The following is a 16,744-nucleotide window of genomic DNA, read 5'->3' as shown; positions in this document are numbered from 1 at the left end:
TTTTATTAGTTTTTTTTTTTTGGTCAAAGTTTTTATTAGTTTATTTTGATTAATCAAGAGGCATGGGCTTGTGGGCTTGAGCAGTTGGATAAGAAGACAATTCCCGGGTCCACAAAGCCTAAAACCGAACCTGAAAAAAAAAAACTTAGGAGGTTGGGTAACGGCATAAAATAGAAAACGTTCAATACTTCAATTATCGTTTGACTTAACTAAATATATTTTTGGTGATGAATTACATCATGACATTACAAATTGAATGGAGTTGATGTAATATACCTAACGAAGAATTTGAATTTCTCATCAACTAGAGCGTAGTAACTAGTAAACTACGTGCAGACACATGAACTAACTGTATATTACTCCATTCACACACTAGAGTAAAGAAAGATTGATTAGCATAATTATTAATTAAGATTCACAATCAGTGCCATCATATATGTCATAGTATGTACAATTAGCAGTCATAGAAAGCAGATGTCACATTATTATTGAATTGAAACACGAGTGACTCGTGTTATATAAAATACAAGGTGAAAATTCAGGTGCAGTTGACTTCACGTGAAGTTGATAGCTGAAAGCTGCTAGATGAAAATTTAGTTAAATCAATCAAATCATCTAACGACTCTCAGTTATCAACTTTGCGTGAAGTCGACTACACTTGAGTTTCCACCAAAATACAAACTAGTTATAGTTATCTCCGCCGTCAATGTCTTCTTATAGTAGGGCCTATGTACTGCCCTCTCTTAACCACCAAGTTCTCCGGCGGTTGAGTCTCCTCTAACCATGTTACTTCAGATGCTTTATCTACCTCAACACCTTTTATTTAACAAATTAACACGTTAGGATTTGGCTTTTTCTATTAGGCTTATTATTATTAGGACAAGGATGAGGAAGAGAAGTACTTGGAAGAAGATCTTTGATAGGAGGAGACCTTCGGAAATAGGAGCAGTGTCTTCCATTTTCTGTTGAGTATGGTGGGGAAAGAATGTCAAAGAGAGCACAAGGGGTTATGGCTTTGAAGCAATGAATGTTGCCACCACTTTTGGGATATAGTATTGTTGTGCCACATGGTGCTTTCATTTGACAATCTCTTGCTAGTGTTGCTGGTCTTGCTGCAATTGCACATACAACTTCAATCCAATGAGTCTCCACATATTACAAAGTTCATAAGACAGCATAGTTTCAGAAAGTTATCAAGTAAATTAAATATAATGGCTTAAAAGAAACATTCATCTTTTGAGTACAGGGCTCATGGTTAACAGTGATCATCACCTTAAAGATAAGCAAGAATCAATCATTTGTTTTCAGTTTTCAGAATAACAAGGCATAAGAATTACTATTAAAAGTTAAAAACACAATCACTGCAACTTGATTGAGGATATGACATATAGATTGTATCATTGGTTTGCTCATATTATCTAAACATTTTTGTCTTCTTTTTCAGAAACAGAGTTACATATGACAATATCTGTTGTACTTATACCAAACAAATTAAAGGTCACAATCATGGAATTAAGGATTAATTTGATTACCTTGAGAAGGATGATCATAAGAGCCCTGTAACTCAAGCCAATCATATGATCTAGCATGTAAAGAGCCATAAAGAAGCTTACTTAAAACAGTCATCCCAGGATGATTATGCAGTGGAATGATGGAACCAGGAGCCATACAAAAGATTCCCATCTGCAACAAAGATTCCAACTTTGACATTCATGCTTTGTTGATGGAAGGGTTCCAAACACAACCAAAAATAGATGCTTACAGAGAATTTGTCACATTCATGCAAGTGGATGTACTTGAGAGGGGGTGGATAATTATGGCTTCCATTGCGCCCCCTTTTACCATTCAAAGAACTTGTCCATCCACGCGCCAACTGTGCCTCCTGATCCAAACCCACATTTGAAGGCTTCAACTCATCTGCAAATTCAAGGAACAGTGAAGAAAATCTCATGTCCTAAGCTGTTTATAGAGCATTAATCATCAAGAGCTGATTATAGAGCATTAATGCTTTACCTAAAAGGACTCGAACTTTTTCAAGAGCTTCCTGTGATATGGGTCCATCAGCAGAAAAGGAAGCCTTGCAAGTGTCGTACAATTTCTGAACAAATGGCATAATAGTAGCTACCAAATGAAGCAACAATTGCAAGCAGCTGAATTGATGCAACCTTGGATCAGAATTCACAAGTGCCACTTGAAAGGTCACTTTTTTTTATACCAAAAAAGCAAAAGGAACAGCTTCATTCCTACGCAACAATTTCATCAACTCATCTCCCCCTTTAGACTAGCTGCTAGATCCTTCCACCCAGGAAATAAGAAAATGAAACATTGTTCAATGAAGATTTACATCCAAAGATCATGGGTCAGAGAGTGAATGTTGGAATTCATGAATAAACCAAAGACATGTGATGGGTAAGAAGGAGATTGAGAGAGAAGGAAGAGGAAGATTCCAAAAGTGAGAATCACGGGTCTGGTTTTGAAGGAGAATAGAGATGAAAACTAAAGCTTGGGAAGTCAGAGACATGCATGGTGGCCACCTGAAGAAAAGACACTTTGCATAAAACACACAAACCCCATCTGTAGCTTTCACAGTACCATCAACATACATACAGAGATATAGATACTTAGATATGAATCAATTTAATTTGGTCGAGTAGATAACTCATTGTTCACTTAAATAAATATTGAAAATTTTGAATTATTTTTTTATATATGTAGTAATTTATTGATTAATAATAAATTTTTAATTAAATAAAATTTCAATCTGTGCTGAATTGATTTTTGATTATCAAAAATTTTGAATTATTTTTTTATGTATATAATAATTTATTGACTAATAATAAATTTTTAATTAAATAAAGTTTCAATCTGTGGTGAATTGATCCTTGATCCATAAAATTAAAAGATATTGTGAACTACCAAATAAAGATATATTTTTTTATGTTGTTAAATACTTTTTTATTCTTTTAAGTTATTATGAGCAAGGAATAGCAAAATTATTTATCATCAATTCACCATACTTATCTTAACATCAATTTATATTTTATTTGTTTTTTAATATTGAGCATGCACATCTTTTCTTTTAACTATTGATTAGGATATGGATCTCTGAGTTGAAAAATAAAATTGAAAAAAAATTAATCCGTCATTTCTCCAATAATAATACCTCCAATGTAGAATTTATGTTGACTAATCATTTCTTTAAATGAGAATGAAAAGGATGTTATTTTTCTGCTGTGGAAGGCAGGAATTTGATGTGTCACTATAATTCTATAAACATATAAAAAACCGTCATTTCTTCTTTCCATATTTAATTGGAAGTAGCACCTCTTATGTAAACCTCTAAGTTATAGGTTGAAGGAAAAAAAATCTCAAAAGTAAAGGTAGAAAAGAGACAGACGAAATGTGTCTTACCATTTTTATTTCCTTAAATTCATTACAAATTCAAAATTTTGTTTGAAATTATTCAATATTTCATAAACTTTACAACATTATCAAATTGTTTTGATAAATTAAAGGGGTTTAAAGAATAGAATTTGAACATTATTTAGAGTTTATGAAATTCTCAAGCAAAATCAATCATATATATATATATGCTAGTGGTTATAGTGATAAAAAGTACTTCGATGCCTTAAAATCAAAGACGAAAAATAATTATAACTCAAGCAAAATTATTCATATATGCTCGTGGTTAATGAAAATTGGAAAAGAGATAATCCATAGATTTAATAGAAAAACTCTTATGTTTTTGTTTTTGTTTCTTTTTTCATTTTTTGGAATTCTATTTCACAAATTGAAGGAGCTCATTTGTTTTTCACTATAAAGTACGGATACTTTGCTGAGTTACCGTGTCCATGTGTCGGATATATTTCAGACACAACATTCACGGACACTTGTCCGACATGCATGTCTGCTATGTCCAACTGTGTCTTAATAAAAAATAAAAAAATTTTTTTCAGACATGCTTGAACACACCTAAATACCATCACATGCCAGCGTGTCCAGCCTTATTCTTAACATATATTCTTAAAATAAATTTATATATAATATATATTATTATTTATTAAAACAAAAAATATTTTAAATACTTGATATAATTAAAATAAGACATTAAAAATGATTAAAAATTTTAATTTATATTTTAATATCAATAAAATATCAAAATATTATTATGATTCATCTAAAAAATACTTTATAAAATTTTATATGTATGTGTGTCCCCGTGTCATGTAAAATTTTAAATTTTGCGTATTGGCGTGTCCCGTGTCGTGTCGTGTCCCGTGTCCGTGTGTGTCAGTGCATCATAGGTTTTTCAAAAGGTAGAAACTTAAGTGCAATCGACTTCACGTGAACTTGATAGGTGAGAACTGTTAGATGAAAATTTAGTCAAACTATCTAACAGCTCTCAACTATCAACTTCACATGAAGTCGACTGCATCTGAATTTACACCTTTTCAAAACATTATATATACATTAAAAATTTAGTTATTAAATTAGATAATATATATATTAAAAATATATAAAATAATACATATAAATAAATGATAATTGATTTAATAATTAATTTTTTAAATATATATAAGAGAGCGTTTTTTCCCTCATATTCCACAATGATATTTCTTTGATTCCACTTCAAAATTAAAAAATATAAAATGATATACATGATGAAGAGGCACGTGACTATGTGCATCGAATCTATGTTTTTTACTACTATCTTTCAAAAAGTTAATATAAAATATACACTCAAAGTTATTAAAAATAGACATTTCATTCTTCACTCTTATGTTCACTAAAAGGGTTTGCGCTAAGAAGATTTTTTAGCAAGAAAAAATAGTTGGTGTTTAGGTGGAGATTGGAGAAGATTCAATGCGCCAGACCGTAGATTCTTGTACGTTGTACCGAGCAAAGTGACCTCAGTTCATGAACGCAACCCCGTTTGATCTTGTCGTCCGTACAATTAGCTAGCTAGGTTCATGAACTCAGCTTAAATAACTAATAAGCAAAAATGTATTGGGCCACTATAATGCAAAAGAAGGTTGATTAGCTTTCTCTAAGTTTGGATTTAATAACTAGACTCAATAATTAGACAATGACAGGGGGACAGGCAGTATCATTATCGTGCCATCTTTTTCATATCCACTGATTGATTTTAATTTCAAGAATAAAAAGAGGATGTGATAGAAAATTTATATAAATAAAATTAAAATATATAATTAATTAATGACATTACAAAATAAAATATGATAAAAATCTTTAATTAATCGTTTTCTTATTAATTATCACCTCTTCCTACTTATCAACATTTATTTCCTTATCAACATTTATTTCTCAGATGATGTCCTTTTTATTCTATACAATAAGATTCCCGCTACCATAATATTATAGTCCCTAATATCCTAAAATGTCAAACCATAATACCAAAATAAATCAAATGTTTAGCTGATATTATCAACACTAACAAAATTACTTTCATTATTTTTTTGAGTGATTTAACACTCCAAAAATTTGATCATGACACTTTTTGTGTATATTATTTTTTTACTATCATATTTTTAATAAAAATTTGCTAATAATAATAAGAGTATATACTCATTTTAGTCCTAAAAAAAATTCAGACCGAACATTTTAGTCTCTAACTAAAATTAATTATTCGATTGGTCTCTAACAATTAACTCCGTTGGTCACTTAGGTCTTTTACTTCGTTAACTCTAATGGAGAACAAAATAGTCCATGACAACTCTAACAGGGGACAAAATGGTCCCTGATCTCCTCTGTTCGGAAACAACATTGTTCTCTCCCAATTTCCATCATATCTCGCATAATACTAACAGTTTAACACTGTAACTTCAAACTACATAATGCACACTCTATAACTTTAACGTTACCAAGAAAAATATTCTCAACTTGTTCTCAACCAATTCATACTCAGGAAACTAATGACTATGTTTCTCAACTACTTGTCGTCTTCGATAGATCCCATGAATCTAGACTGCAAGTCTAATTTGTTAAGACCTATCGTCGTCGTTGCCATCTCCCTCTTCCTCTGCCCTATCATCTCCATGACCACATTGTCCACCACTCCGATCGCTTCCTTCAGCTTCTTCTCCGAACCAATGTTTACTAATCCCTTCAATTTTTATGAGTGGCAACGATGACATTGCTCATTGTACTGATAGTTTGGATGCGAGGTCAAAACTGTCTGCCAACTTGGACTTCGGGAAAAAAAGAATAAAGCACTCGGTGTCTATTTCAAATAAAAATTTGCATATGATGTTGAAGGAGAATCTTCTCATGATGTCCTAATGTCCAACAATCTATATTGCTTGCCGAAGAGTGGAGAAAGGCGTGCCCTTGAAGTAGTTGTGGAACTTGGTCTTGACGATGTTATAGATGTTGTCGGGGTTGGAGGTGATGTTATCGAAGACGTGGAAGTGGATGCTTCTGGTGGGTGAAGTGCAGAGGAGGTGGATGTACCAGTCACAAAGATTTAGAAAATGTGTGGTCCATGACATGTTGAAGTAGGTGCGACACGTATGACAATTACACCATGACTTAATCTTTGAGTTAAAAAGGAGGAAGGAAAAGATGGAAAAAAGATTGTGAAGGTGAAGAAGGAGAGTATGAATGTTAGGATTATGCGAGATATGATAAAAATTAGGGAAGAACAGTGCCGTTTTTGAATAAAGGGGTCAGGAATCATTTTGTCCCTTGTTAGAGTTGTCGGTGATCATTTGATCCCCTGTTAGAGTTTTTAGGGACCATTTTGTGTTCCGTTAGGTAGCGTTTGATGGAGAGACAGAGACGGAAAGACTGAGACTAAGAGACAGAGACTAAGAGAGAGAGATTGAAATAAATCTCAGTATTCTGTTTGGTACAAAATGGGAGACAGAAATTGAAACAAGAATGAAACTCTAATTTAATTTGCACAAAGATTAAAATTGGAATTAATTAGTTGAAATGAGGGTATTTTAGGTATAAAATGTTATTAAGGTTTTAGTCTCCATCTTTAAAAATTTTAGTCCACTCTGTCCCTACTTTTTGGAGGTACTGAAATACTAAAATTTTAGAGACAGAGACAGAAATTTTAGTACCAGTCTTTGAACCAACAAACATGATACTGAGTTTCAATCTTTCAGTCTCTGTCTCAGTACCTCAAAACAAACGCTACCTTAGAGTTGACGGAGTCAAGGACTTAATTGACTGACGGAATTAATTGTTAGGAATCAATCGAGCAATTAATTTTAGTTGAAGACTAAAGTGTTTGGTCTAAAATTTTTTTAGGACCAAAATTGGTATATAGTATAATAATAAGGTAAAAACTCAAGTGCAGTCGACTTCACGTGAAGTTGATAACTGAGAGTCGTTAAATAATTTGATTAATTTGACTAAATTTTCTTCTAATGACTCTCATATATCAACTTCACGTGAAATCGACTGCACCTGAATTTTCATCTAATAATAATAATAATAATAATAATAATAATAATAATAATAAAGTGACGGTTAGGAACAAAACCAGTTTTTTGGTCCGCATTTTCTCATCCATATGGGCTATTCCAAAAAAAGGGAATTAAACTTATCCTAAGGTATGCTTAGAAAGTTTGAATATCTAGTAATGGCGTACACGTATATATTGAAATTAATGCATTAAAAAATATTGAAAATTTTAAATTTATAGAAAAAAATGAAAAAAAATTCGTGAAGGGACTAGTTTGGTACATGACATTCAATTTTAGGGACTAAAATAAATCACTTAACGTAAAGTGAGGGACTAATTTAGTGCATCTATAATGATGACATAATGGAATACATGTGAACGAATATTGTTGCGACACGTGGCACAAACGGACACATGGCTAAATAATATTGTGACACGTGGCACAGCCATCCACATCAGCATGTCATGTGTCACTGGTCAACACATCATCATATTATTACACGTGGCCAAATCTTGGAATGACATGTGTCACAGTCCATGTCACCAAATTATGTCATCACGTCGTCAATAAAAAATAAATCAGGAACTAATATGATGCATTTTTATTAATCTCAAAAACATAGTTAGTACAATTGAAATATAAAAAACGATTTTAGTGTACAATACCAATATCAGGACCATTTTGAAGTTTAACTCAAACGTAAGTTAGTATTGAATTAATAGATAGTTGATTCAAGAATTTAATGGATGTGTGAGAGAGTGTATATAGGGAGTAGGGAGAGATCAGAGATGGGTGTGTGGGAATCACGACAAGACATGACATTGTTGGCACTCATTACTAAACTAAACTACTATCAATACAATACAATACAATCCAAACCACGTCCTACTATCTCGGAACTCACCTAAAACTCCTCCAACAGTTTTTTACACACGCCACCTAACCAAATCAGGAAAAAACTGGGAAAAGAGAGAGGCATCAGGGTGCCGCAGAGATACAAACTAAGAAATGAAACAGAACCCTGGGAATGTGTCCTATGATCCTCTGAGATCATCCTGAAAACGCAGCAATACATTCATAAGGAATTCAATCAATATATTATAAAAATAGATTATTGTTTATCTATACATATATTTTTTGTTGGCCTGTCTGGATTTGCCAGAACCCTCAAACCTGCATCAATCATCCTCTACATTGCTCAATTCCCAGCAAGAAAGAGAGTTCCTTTCTTGCACCCTTTTGTCCCTTGTGCATGGTAATTCACTCACTTTCTCTCAATGCTTTAACCTTTCCAACTCATTTTCATTGATGCCATAAAAGCTTACTTGCGGATGGGGTTATTCCTTTTTCTTCTTTTGCTTTTTATTGCCTTTCTTTTTTTTCATTCTGATTATGTTGGTTGGTTCTAGAAATTCTCTATCTTTTGTGGAGTTTTCTCATCGTGGTTGAGATTTGTTTCAGCTCTGCATGCTCCTGAGGATAATTGAGACGAAAGCATTGAGATTATGTCTTTGTTGAGCAAAAGCTTGTAACAAAGAGATAGGATTACACAGAATGAGGGACCCTGATTGGATCAGAGCTTCCATTATACAAAACCTTTGCCAAGTTAATTGAGTTTTTCTTCTTCTTCGTCCGAATACATTCTCTTTGTACAGCAAAATCCTAGAAATTGTGTACATTGTATTGCATAGAATCCTGGCTATCAAGGATTATAGATACCGTCTCAGTCACTCTGGCATTGGTTTCCCATAGAAATGGGAATGAGATGGAACATATTTAGATTTTGGCTCAGAATTTATGTTTGCTTAATTGCTCTTTGGGGAATCCAAGAGTGTTGCTCTCTTAATGACGAAGGTGATTTTCAAATATTTCCTTTTAGTTATTAGTATTCTTTTTCCCATTCATGAAGAAAGGACGTAATGCAATCATTATATATATATTGAAGCATGTTTTCATTTACATGGAAAGTGCAGGAATAGCTTTGTTGGAGTTCCGGGCAAGAATAACTTCTGATCCTTATTTTGCTTTGGCAAATTGGAATCCAAATGATTGTGATCCCTGCAAGTGGTTTGGTGTTCGTTGTGTTGATGGTAAAGTGCAAACATTGTAAGTTCCTTTCTTTGTAAGTATTCCAATGATGCAGATGCAGTACTGTTTATAAGCTTGTTGTAGCTTTTCCTGGTTTTTCAAGGTAGTTGCTATTGTGACAGAATTTGATCGGAATCTGAATATAAACATTGCTGTTACTTCTTGTAGGGACCTTAAAGGACTATCTTTGGAGGGGATATTGGCTCCTGAGCTTGGAAAGCTTAGTCACTTAAAATCTCTGTATGCCTCACAACATTTCTTCCTTTTGTTGTTTCTAAAAGTCTTTGTTTTCTCTTCTTCAATAATGGCAATCACCTTCAATTAAACCAAACTGATTAACCAGAGTTGGACTTTTCTGATATGGATATGCTTCCTCTGCTTTTCAAACAGCATTTTGCGCAAGAATAACTTTTCGGGCGCTATTCCGGAAGAACTTGGAGATCTAGCCAAGCTGGAGCTATTGGATTTAAGGGAAAATAACTTGAGTGGAATTATCCCAACAGAAATTGTCAGGTTGTTATTGCTAAAACACTTGTAAGTTAACTGTATGTTGCATATGCATGCATTGTTGGAAATTTCAGTATCCTCTAATGGAGTTATATTTTTACTCTAGGTTGCTTTGTAACAATAACAATGAATGTGGTGGTTCTCAATATGACAATGATGGTGGGTGTTCTCAATATGACGATGAAGGTGGTGGTTCTCAATATGATGGAGAGTTCAGATTTAAATCACTACTTGTTGCCAATTTTTCAGAACCTCTAACAACATTGGTTGCATGCATCAATAGAAAGTTTGGACACTGGTAAGCATATCTTCATTCATCTTTTTTTTTTACTTTGATCAAGCCAGTTCAATAGTCCCATTACATGCTTTTCTTCCATTGAATTTTTGTGCTTGTATTAATTTGTTGCCCCTTTTATGATTAAAAAGTCTGTAATTTTTTTTGTAAATTCCTAGCCTTCTGAATTGATGTTATATGCAGTGTGTGGAAGAGCAACTTGAAGGAATGGAACGAACCAGATTCAACGGTTAACCAAATTAAAGTAACAATTGCAAACTACCTCAGTGCTGTTGTGCTGCAACTGTGTGTAGATAACTTGACATCATCTCAATCTTATTCTGCACCTATGTTTATACCTTAATCATGTTCAACTTACTAACATTTTCTACTCCTCTTTGAAGGTTTAAGCTAGGAAAGCATACCCTAGATGGAAATGAAGAGAATTGTTGCGACCTTTTAACCGGTGAGTCGAGAAACTTCCCCGAATTATGGTCTATCGAGCAACCGAAATATTTCCCTATCATTGACATTCAAAAAAATCTTGCACCATGCAGATTCTAATGAGATAGACAACGTTGAAAACGTACCGGATCTAGACAATTCGGCACGTAGGAAGCTACTTGATCAGTCCAGTAACCTTGCAGCCGCGCCATATAGTGGCGAGGCTAATATAGGGATCAGCACTGATCCAGTTACACAAAGCAGTGGGGGGTTCCCAGCTGTGCCAGCTGCAAAAGAGGAGCAGAATCAAGCACCTCCACCTCCACAGCTGCAGCCACCTTCTGATCCTAAAAGTGATGCTTCTTCTAGTGCAAATAAACCAAGTCAGCAACCACATTCAGATAATGGTTCCTCTGGGAATTGGAGGAAGTATCTTCTTATTATTGCACTTGTGATTGTGTTGGTCATTGTTATCATAATCATTATTTGCATTTGGCGTAAAAGAGCAGTGAAGGTAATAAAACCATGGAAGACAGGAATAAGTGGACAGTTGCAAAGGGCATTCATAACAGGTAATAGTTCCAATTAGTAAAAAACAAACTACAAGTTCTACATGGATCTTACTTAAGTGGAACTTCAATTGATGCAAACAGTACCATCTATTCTTTAAATGTAGGAGTCCCGAAGTTGAATAGAGATGAACTAGAGACAGCTTGTGAGGATTTCAGCAATATTGTTAGTACTAAGTATGATGAGTGCATCATATACAAAGGAACCCTGTCCAGTGGAGTTGAGATCGCTGTCGTTTCTACTGTGATTAAATCTGCCCAAGATTGGTCAAAGAACACAGAGTTGAACTACCGGAGAAAGGTTTTTCTCCATCTAAACCTCAATATAATGAAAAGGATTGAATGAAAAGTACCATTTTTCAATTTGATAGAGACTCTCAAAATCAGTTCTTAAATTCTTCTTTTGCTAACTTCTTTTTCCCTCCCCATATATGCTTCAGATTGATTCTCTGTCCCGAGTAAACCACAAGAACTTTGTTAACCTTATTGGCTACTGTGAGGAAGAAGAACCATTCACAAGGATGATGGTGTTGGAGTATGCTCCGAATGGATGCCTATTTGAGCATCTGCATGGTAAGAGCATTTTCTCAAGTCATTACCTTCAGCAAAGCAAAATCAGCTTCAACTGTGTTCTTCCAACTATAGGCTGAGTTATCTATGTTTTGCTTCTTGCTTTTCTCAGTTAGGGAAGTTGAACGTCTCAAATGGAGTGAAAGGATGAGGATAATCATGGGCACTGCCTATTGTCTTCAATACATGCATCATGACCTGAACCCACCAGTAACACATACTGACCTTAATGCACATTCGATCTTTTTGACAGATGACTTCGCCGCTAAGGTATACACTTTCTCATCAGTTTTCTATTTCCTTTGTTATATGTTAGCCTTAGACATCAATCAAATAACACACCTCTCCATGATTATATTGTTCTTTCATCAGATTGCTCAGACCACATTCCGGAATATCGTAACACGCTCTGAGGCAAACAAAGAGAGGAGAAAGAAATCTGAGTTGCCACCCCATGATGATCCTGAAACCAATGTCTATTGCTTTGGGGTGCTGTTGCTAGAGATCGTTTCTGGGAGATTACCTCACTCTGTAGAACAAGGCAGCCTTGTTGATTGGGTGAGTATGAAATACATCTACTGTTTTTTCTCCTCCTTCTTGTTTAAACTTTTAAATGCAATACCATTGTTATATGCAAATATATTTAATGAGTGAATTATCATAATGAACATCCTAGGCTGCTGGGTACTTGAACGACAAGGGAAGCTTCAAATATCTGATTGATCCAACTCTGCAATCTGTCAAAGACAATGAACTTGATGTCATATGTGAGGTGGTCAAAGAATGTATCCAACCTGATCCAAGGTTAAGACCAACAATGAGAGAAATCGCAATCAAATTAAGGGAAGCTCTTAGAATATCACCTGAGCAAGCAGTTCCAAGATTGTCTCCACTTTGGTGGGCTGAATTGGAGATCTTGTCAGTGGAAGCCACTTAATTAAGTTTTATCTGACTCTCTTCTATTTGGTTTTTGTTCATAGTCAAGTGTCTCTTTAGCCTTTTATCAAGCAGCAAGAGTGCAAGTTAGGATATTTGCTAGTCAAGTTCTTTTTGCTCCGTTCTCTTTGGTCTTGATCCTTAAGACCTTAGCCACTCATGTCTCAACGGAAGTGTGTTTGTGTTGTTGATCAACTATGGGATCTAAAAATTTTAATTTAGTATTGGGAATTTGGGATGTTGATCCCCACTCCCTATGCAACTTTTGAATAGGTGAGTATAGCTCTATAGATTATTGAATTGTTCATGTAATGAAATGAAACTAGTACTTTCTTGCTCGCTTGATCTGTGATGTATACAAACAATTTCTTACTATATTAGTGCTTGTACTCTTGTGCTCCACAAATGCAAATGAAAATGTACATCCAAATACATTATAATTAAATCCGAATAGTTAATAATACAAACAAACACGTACTGATGTTCAAATTTATCATCTTACTTCAGGGGTTATTAAATGGATCAAATTCATTAATGAATATAAAAATCAATAAATTGAATACCACCCAAACATTATTCAATCTAATCGTTGTATCAATTACATTCCTATGTATTTTTTATCTTTCAAAAAAAAAAAAACTAAACAAACCAAATCAGCTAGACTTGTTTTGAAGTTAAACAATGTGAGTGCATTCTGCTTTGCAATAACAGTGAAAATTATTACCAATAGAAAATTAAAGTAGTAGAAAAAAAAAAGGAGGAGAATGAAGATAGAAATGGCAAAAAGTTCCCACGGAAACGGAGACATGCCTCCCGTCTCCTACTTCCGGATATTTTTTATTGAGACTCCATATTCACTGGATATTCGAATCTTCGAATATATCTGCGAGTTTGAAACAAAACAAAAAAAACAAAATAATTGAAAAATTTTAAAATAATATTTAATTATTATTACAAACATAATTTTACAGAAAATTAAATTCTAAAATAGTCTCTAAATTTAGAGTCATACATCAAAATTGTATCTAAGATTTTAATTGCATCAATTATATTTCTAAAATTTGGCAAAAGTACACAACTTAATTTAACTTATTTTTCATTAAAGGTGCGGCTAATGTGGCTTGATAATGTGAAATGTTAGTGATATCTTTCAGTTCAAAATTTCACCACATGTGATGATACGATGATAGATCGATTAATGACATGTGAAATATTGACGTAAAAATTGTGCCACGTGCTACAATATTATTTGGTCAGGTGTCAGCTTGAACCAATCTCCTATTCCAAGTTCCTAATAATATTCTGAGTTCGTCATTTTCAATAGTGGGAGTATTACTGTGTGCAAAGACTCAAACACTAAAATTAGCATGAGTCGTAAGAGGAGTTAAATTAGAGATCATACTTTAGTGTCTATTTAGAATAGTGCATATATTGTGAGATTGTGATGTCATAAGCTCTTCTCCTTTATGTTTTCTAAAAATTATTAGTTGTTAAGTTGATTTAGGAGAATAAACTATTCTCATAATTATTTAATATTTTATTGTGGTATCATATGTTCATACAAAATTTTTAGATTTATACGTAGTTGATATTATAACTTTCTCTTTATAATGTAATAATTAATCTCATAAAATTAATTTATTAGACATTATAATGAGTGATTTAGAGTTAATATTCCATTTTATAATGTCTTACTTAAAATTTCAAATAATACTTAATCATTAGAATTTCTGATACTCTTGAACCGGTTCTTTGTGTTGGTACTTATACAAATATTTTAAAATAATTGCTTTCATACTTTCTATTTATAAAAGTATAGAATGTCTATAAATTTAATGAACAAACAAACTAAATTTTGAATATATAATTAAAAAATTAACAAAAATACTTAAATATTAATTTTATTTCATAATAAAAAAGAAAAATACTAGATAATTATTATAATTTTTTATTTTTTATCATTACTCTTAATTATCATCTTAATTTTCTTGAATTTATTAATTTAATAACATATTTTAGTCGTTATTTTTAAACATAAATAATTAATCAACAACAAAAAATAATAAATAATAAATTCTAATACTTTTCTAACATTTCTTAACTAATATTTTTACAAAATATTTTTTAATTTAATTTAATTTCAAAACAAATAGTTTTATACTCAAATTTTAAATTAAGTACTCTATATAATCCATACTTTAGGAAATTAAATAATATTGGATGTACTCAAATTTTAAATTCTTTACATAATCAATATTTTAAGAAAATAAAAAATTAATATTAAAAAATTAATAACTTTTGACATAAATTTTTTAAATTTTTACTTAAAATAATAATTTAATAAAAATTAGAGAATTTAAAATTTATTTTAGTTTATTTATCTATTTTTTAAATTATTTGTAATTGATAATAAAACAAAAATACAATATATTCAAAATTAAAAATACAAACATAAATTCATTTTATTTTATTAAACACCAAATCATCAAATATTAACTTTGTTGAAAAAGAAAAAAAAAGTTCAATATAAAATTTAGGAAATAGAAGATAAAATATCTATTGTATTTTTTTAGAAGAGCGAAAGGTCACGGTCTAAAAGAAAAGCTTGATATTACTGACATCTGAAACACAAACAATTAATACACTTGTTGAAAGGCCTATTAGGCAATTGCTGTCTTTTTCTCGCCGCCTTGGCTGACTCTTCTCCAAGATGCATACCTCTGTATCACGGGTTGGAAGCCTTCCACCGCCTTCAAGATACTGGAGTTTCTAAAAAAGGTAACCTTTTTGGGAAGAGTAACAGAAGAAGATAAGAGAGCTAAGGATGAGGATGAGGATGAAGATGAGGATGGAGGTGGAAAATATTAAGAGGGAAATGGAAAAGCAGCAGATAGCTATGACGAATAGTGGAGCTGGCCAAACTCTCAGGAAGAGCCACGTGGAAGAAAAATAATAATGGAGAAGATCATGATGAGAGAGTTAGCGATGAAGGATGTATTTGGAGGATAAAAGAGAATAATTAAAGCTTCTGATTGTGCGAGATTGAAGATTATTGAAAGAAATTTTGGACGTTCTTCAATCAATACAATGTGTCTACTTCTTAACTGCTAATATTACTATACAACTTTTTCTCAGGCAATGGGGTAACAACTGTCACCCTATTTATCATTCTCATGCAGATTGGATTCAATCATCCAATTACAAAATTTGAATTATAATTAAGTAGTAGTAGCTAACAATATATATTGCTGTTGGCTAATTAGTTAGTTCATTACTATTACCCAAGTTCTTTTTGTATTTTATTCTGAGGTACTAATTAATTATGTTTTAATTTTTTTAAGGTTTTATAGTTCTGCAATTTATTTTCAATACACAAGAAATAAAATGATAGGGTACATCACTTTGTTTCTTTCTCTTACAATCAAAGTAGCTTTAATATAGTTTATTTTTATTTTTTTAAGACAATGACTTTGATAATTTTTTGTGGTGTTTTGAACAATTCGACTTTTAACTAGATGGTAAAAGTATTGTATTTCGCCTTTACATTCAAGTTAAAAAGCTTATGAGATAGTACTCAAAAAATTATTAAATTAAATTTTTTACTTTCGGCTGGGAAACTTATAAAAATTGAGATATCTAAAAAAAAACTCACCTGATTATGCTCTTCCAATTTCAAATTAGCCCGATCATCTAGTTGTTTGCTACATAGTAACGTTGCTTGAAAGATGGAAACTTTATTGCAATAAGGACCAAATCTACCAATGGTTAGATTATCTAGCCATGCATAATAATTGCAATGCATACGAAATTTGTACATCACATGTGATATTATACGAATTTTAATAGAGCTAGACCCAATACTAATTCTAATATTATCCTCTCTTTTAAAAAATTTTATCTTTAAAGTTGTAAAAAAAATG

The 16,744-nt window shown here is 32.4% G+C and overlaps 2 protein-coding genes across 5 annotated transcripts; one reads left to right on the top strand and one right to left on the bottom strand.

The window, feature by feature from the left end:
- Positions 1–378: 378 nt before the first annotated feature.
- Positions 379–2,605, bottom strand: LOC107468355 (plant cysteine oxidase 4). Of its 3 annotated transcripts, XM_052255019.1 has the most exons (6): positions 2,014–2,604; positions 1,763–1,917; positions 1,533–1,683; positions 903–1,112; positions 664–816; positions 379–563 (listed from the first exon to the last, which is right to left on the bottom strand). In XM_052255019.1, exons 1-5 carry the CDS (start codon positions 2,111–2,113, stop codon positions 704–706), a joined length of 729 nt encoding a protein of 242 aa, XP_052110979.1. In that variant the 5' UTR covers positions 2,114–2,604; the 3' UTR covers positions 379–563; positions 664–703. The 3 variants fall into 3 exon arrangements, with proteins under 3 accessions (XP_052110979.1, XP_015943115.1, XP_015943114.1); XM_016087629.3 differs by having other exon boundaries at positions 379–816; positions 1,614–1,683; positions 2,014–2,605; XM_016087628.3 differs by having other exon boundaries at positions 379–816.
- Positions 2,606–8,590: 5,985 nt separating this feature from the next.
- Positions 8,591–13,176, top strand: LOC107468254 (protein MALE DISCOVERER 2-like). 2 transcript variants are annotated; one of them, XM_021133331.2, is made up of 14 exons: positions 8,591–8,691; positions 8,898–9,290; positions 9,410–9,542; positions 9,693–9,764; positions 9,915–10,037; positions 10,138–10,329; positions 10,510–10,611; positions 10,710–10,771; positions 10,863–11,321; positions 11,426–11,619; positions 11,759–11,891; positions 12,001–12,158; positions 12,261–12,446; positions 12,565–13,176. In XM_021133331.2, exons 2-14 carry the CDS (start codon positions 9,191–9,193, stop codon positions 12,823–12,825), a joined length of 2,175 nt encoding a protein of 724 aa, XP_020988990.1. In that variant the 5' UTR covers positions 8,591–8,691; positions 8,898–9,190; the 3' UTR covers positions 12,826–13,176. The 2 variants fall into 2 exon arrangements, with proteins under 2 accessions (XP_020988990.1, XP_015942993.1); XM_016087507.3 differs by having other exon boundaries at positions 9,915–10,058.
- Positions 13,177–16,744: the final 3,568 nt, after the last annotated feature.

Source organism: Arachis duranensis, chromosome 10 (assembly GCF_000817695.3).
Source record: "Arachis duranensis cultivar V14167 chromosome 10, aradu.V14167.gnm2.J7QH, whole genome shotgun sequence".
Taxonomy (NCBI): domain Eukaryota; kingdom Viridiplantae; phylum Streptophyta; class Magnoliopsida; order Fabales; family Fabaceae; genus Arachis; species Arachis duranensis.
Note: the sequence above shows the minus strand (reverse complement) of the source record. Positions and strands in the feature narration are given on the sequence as shown.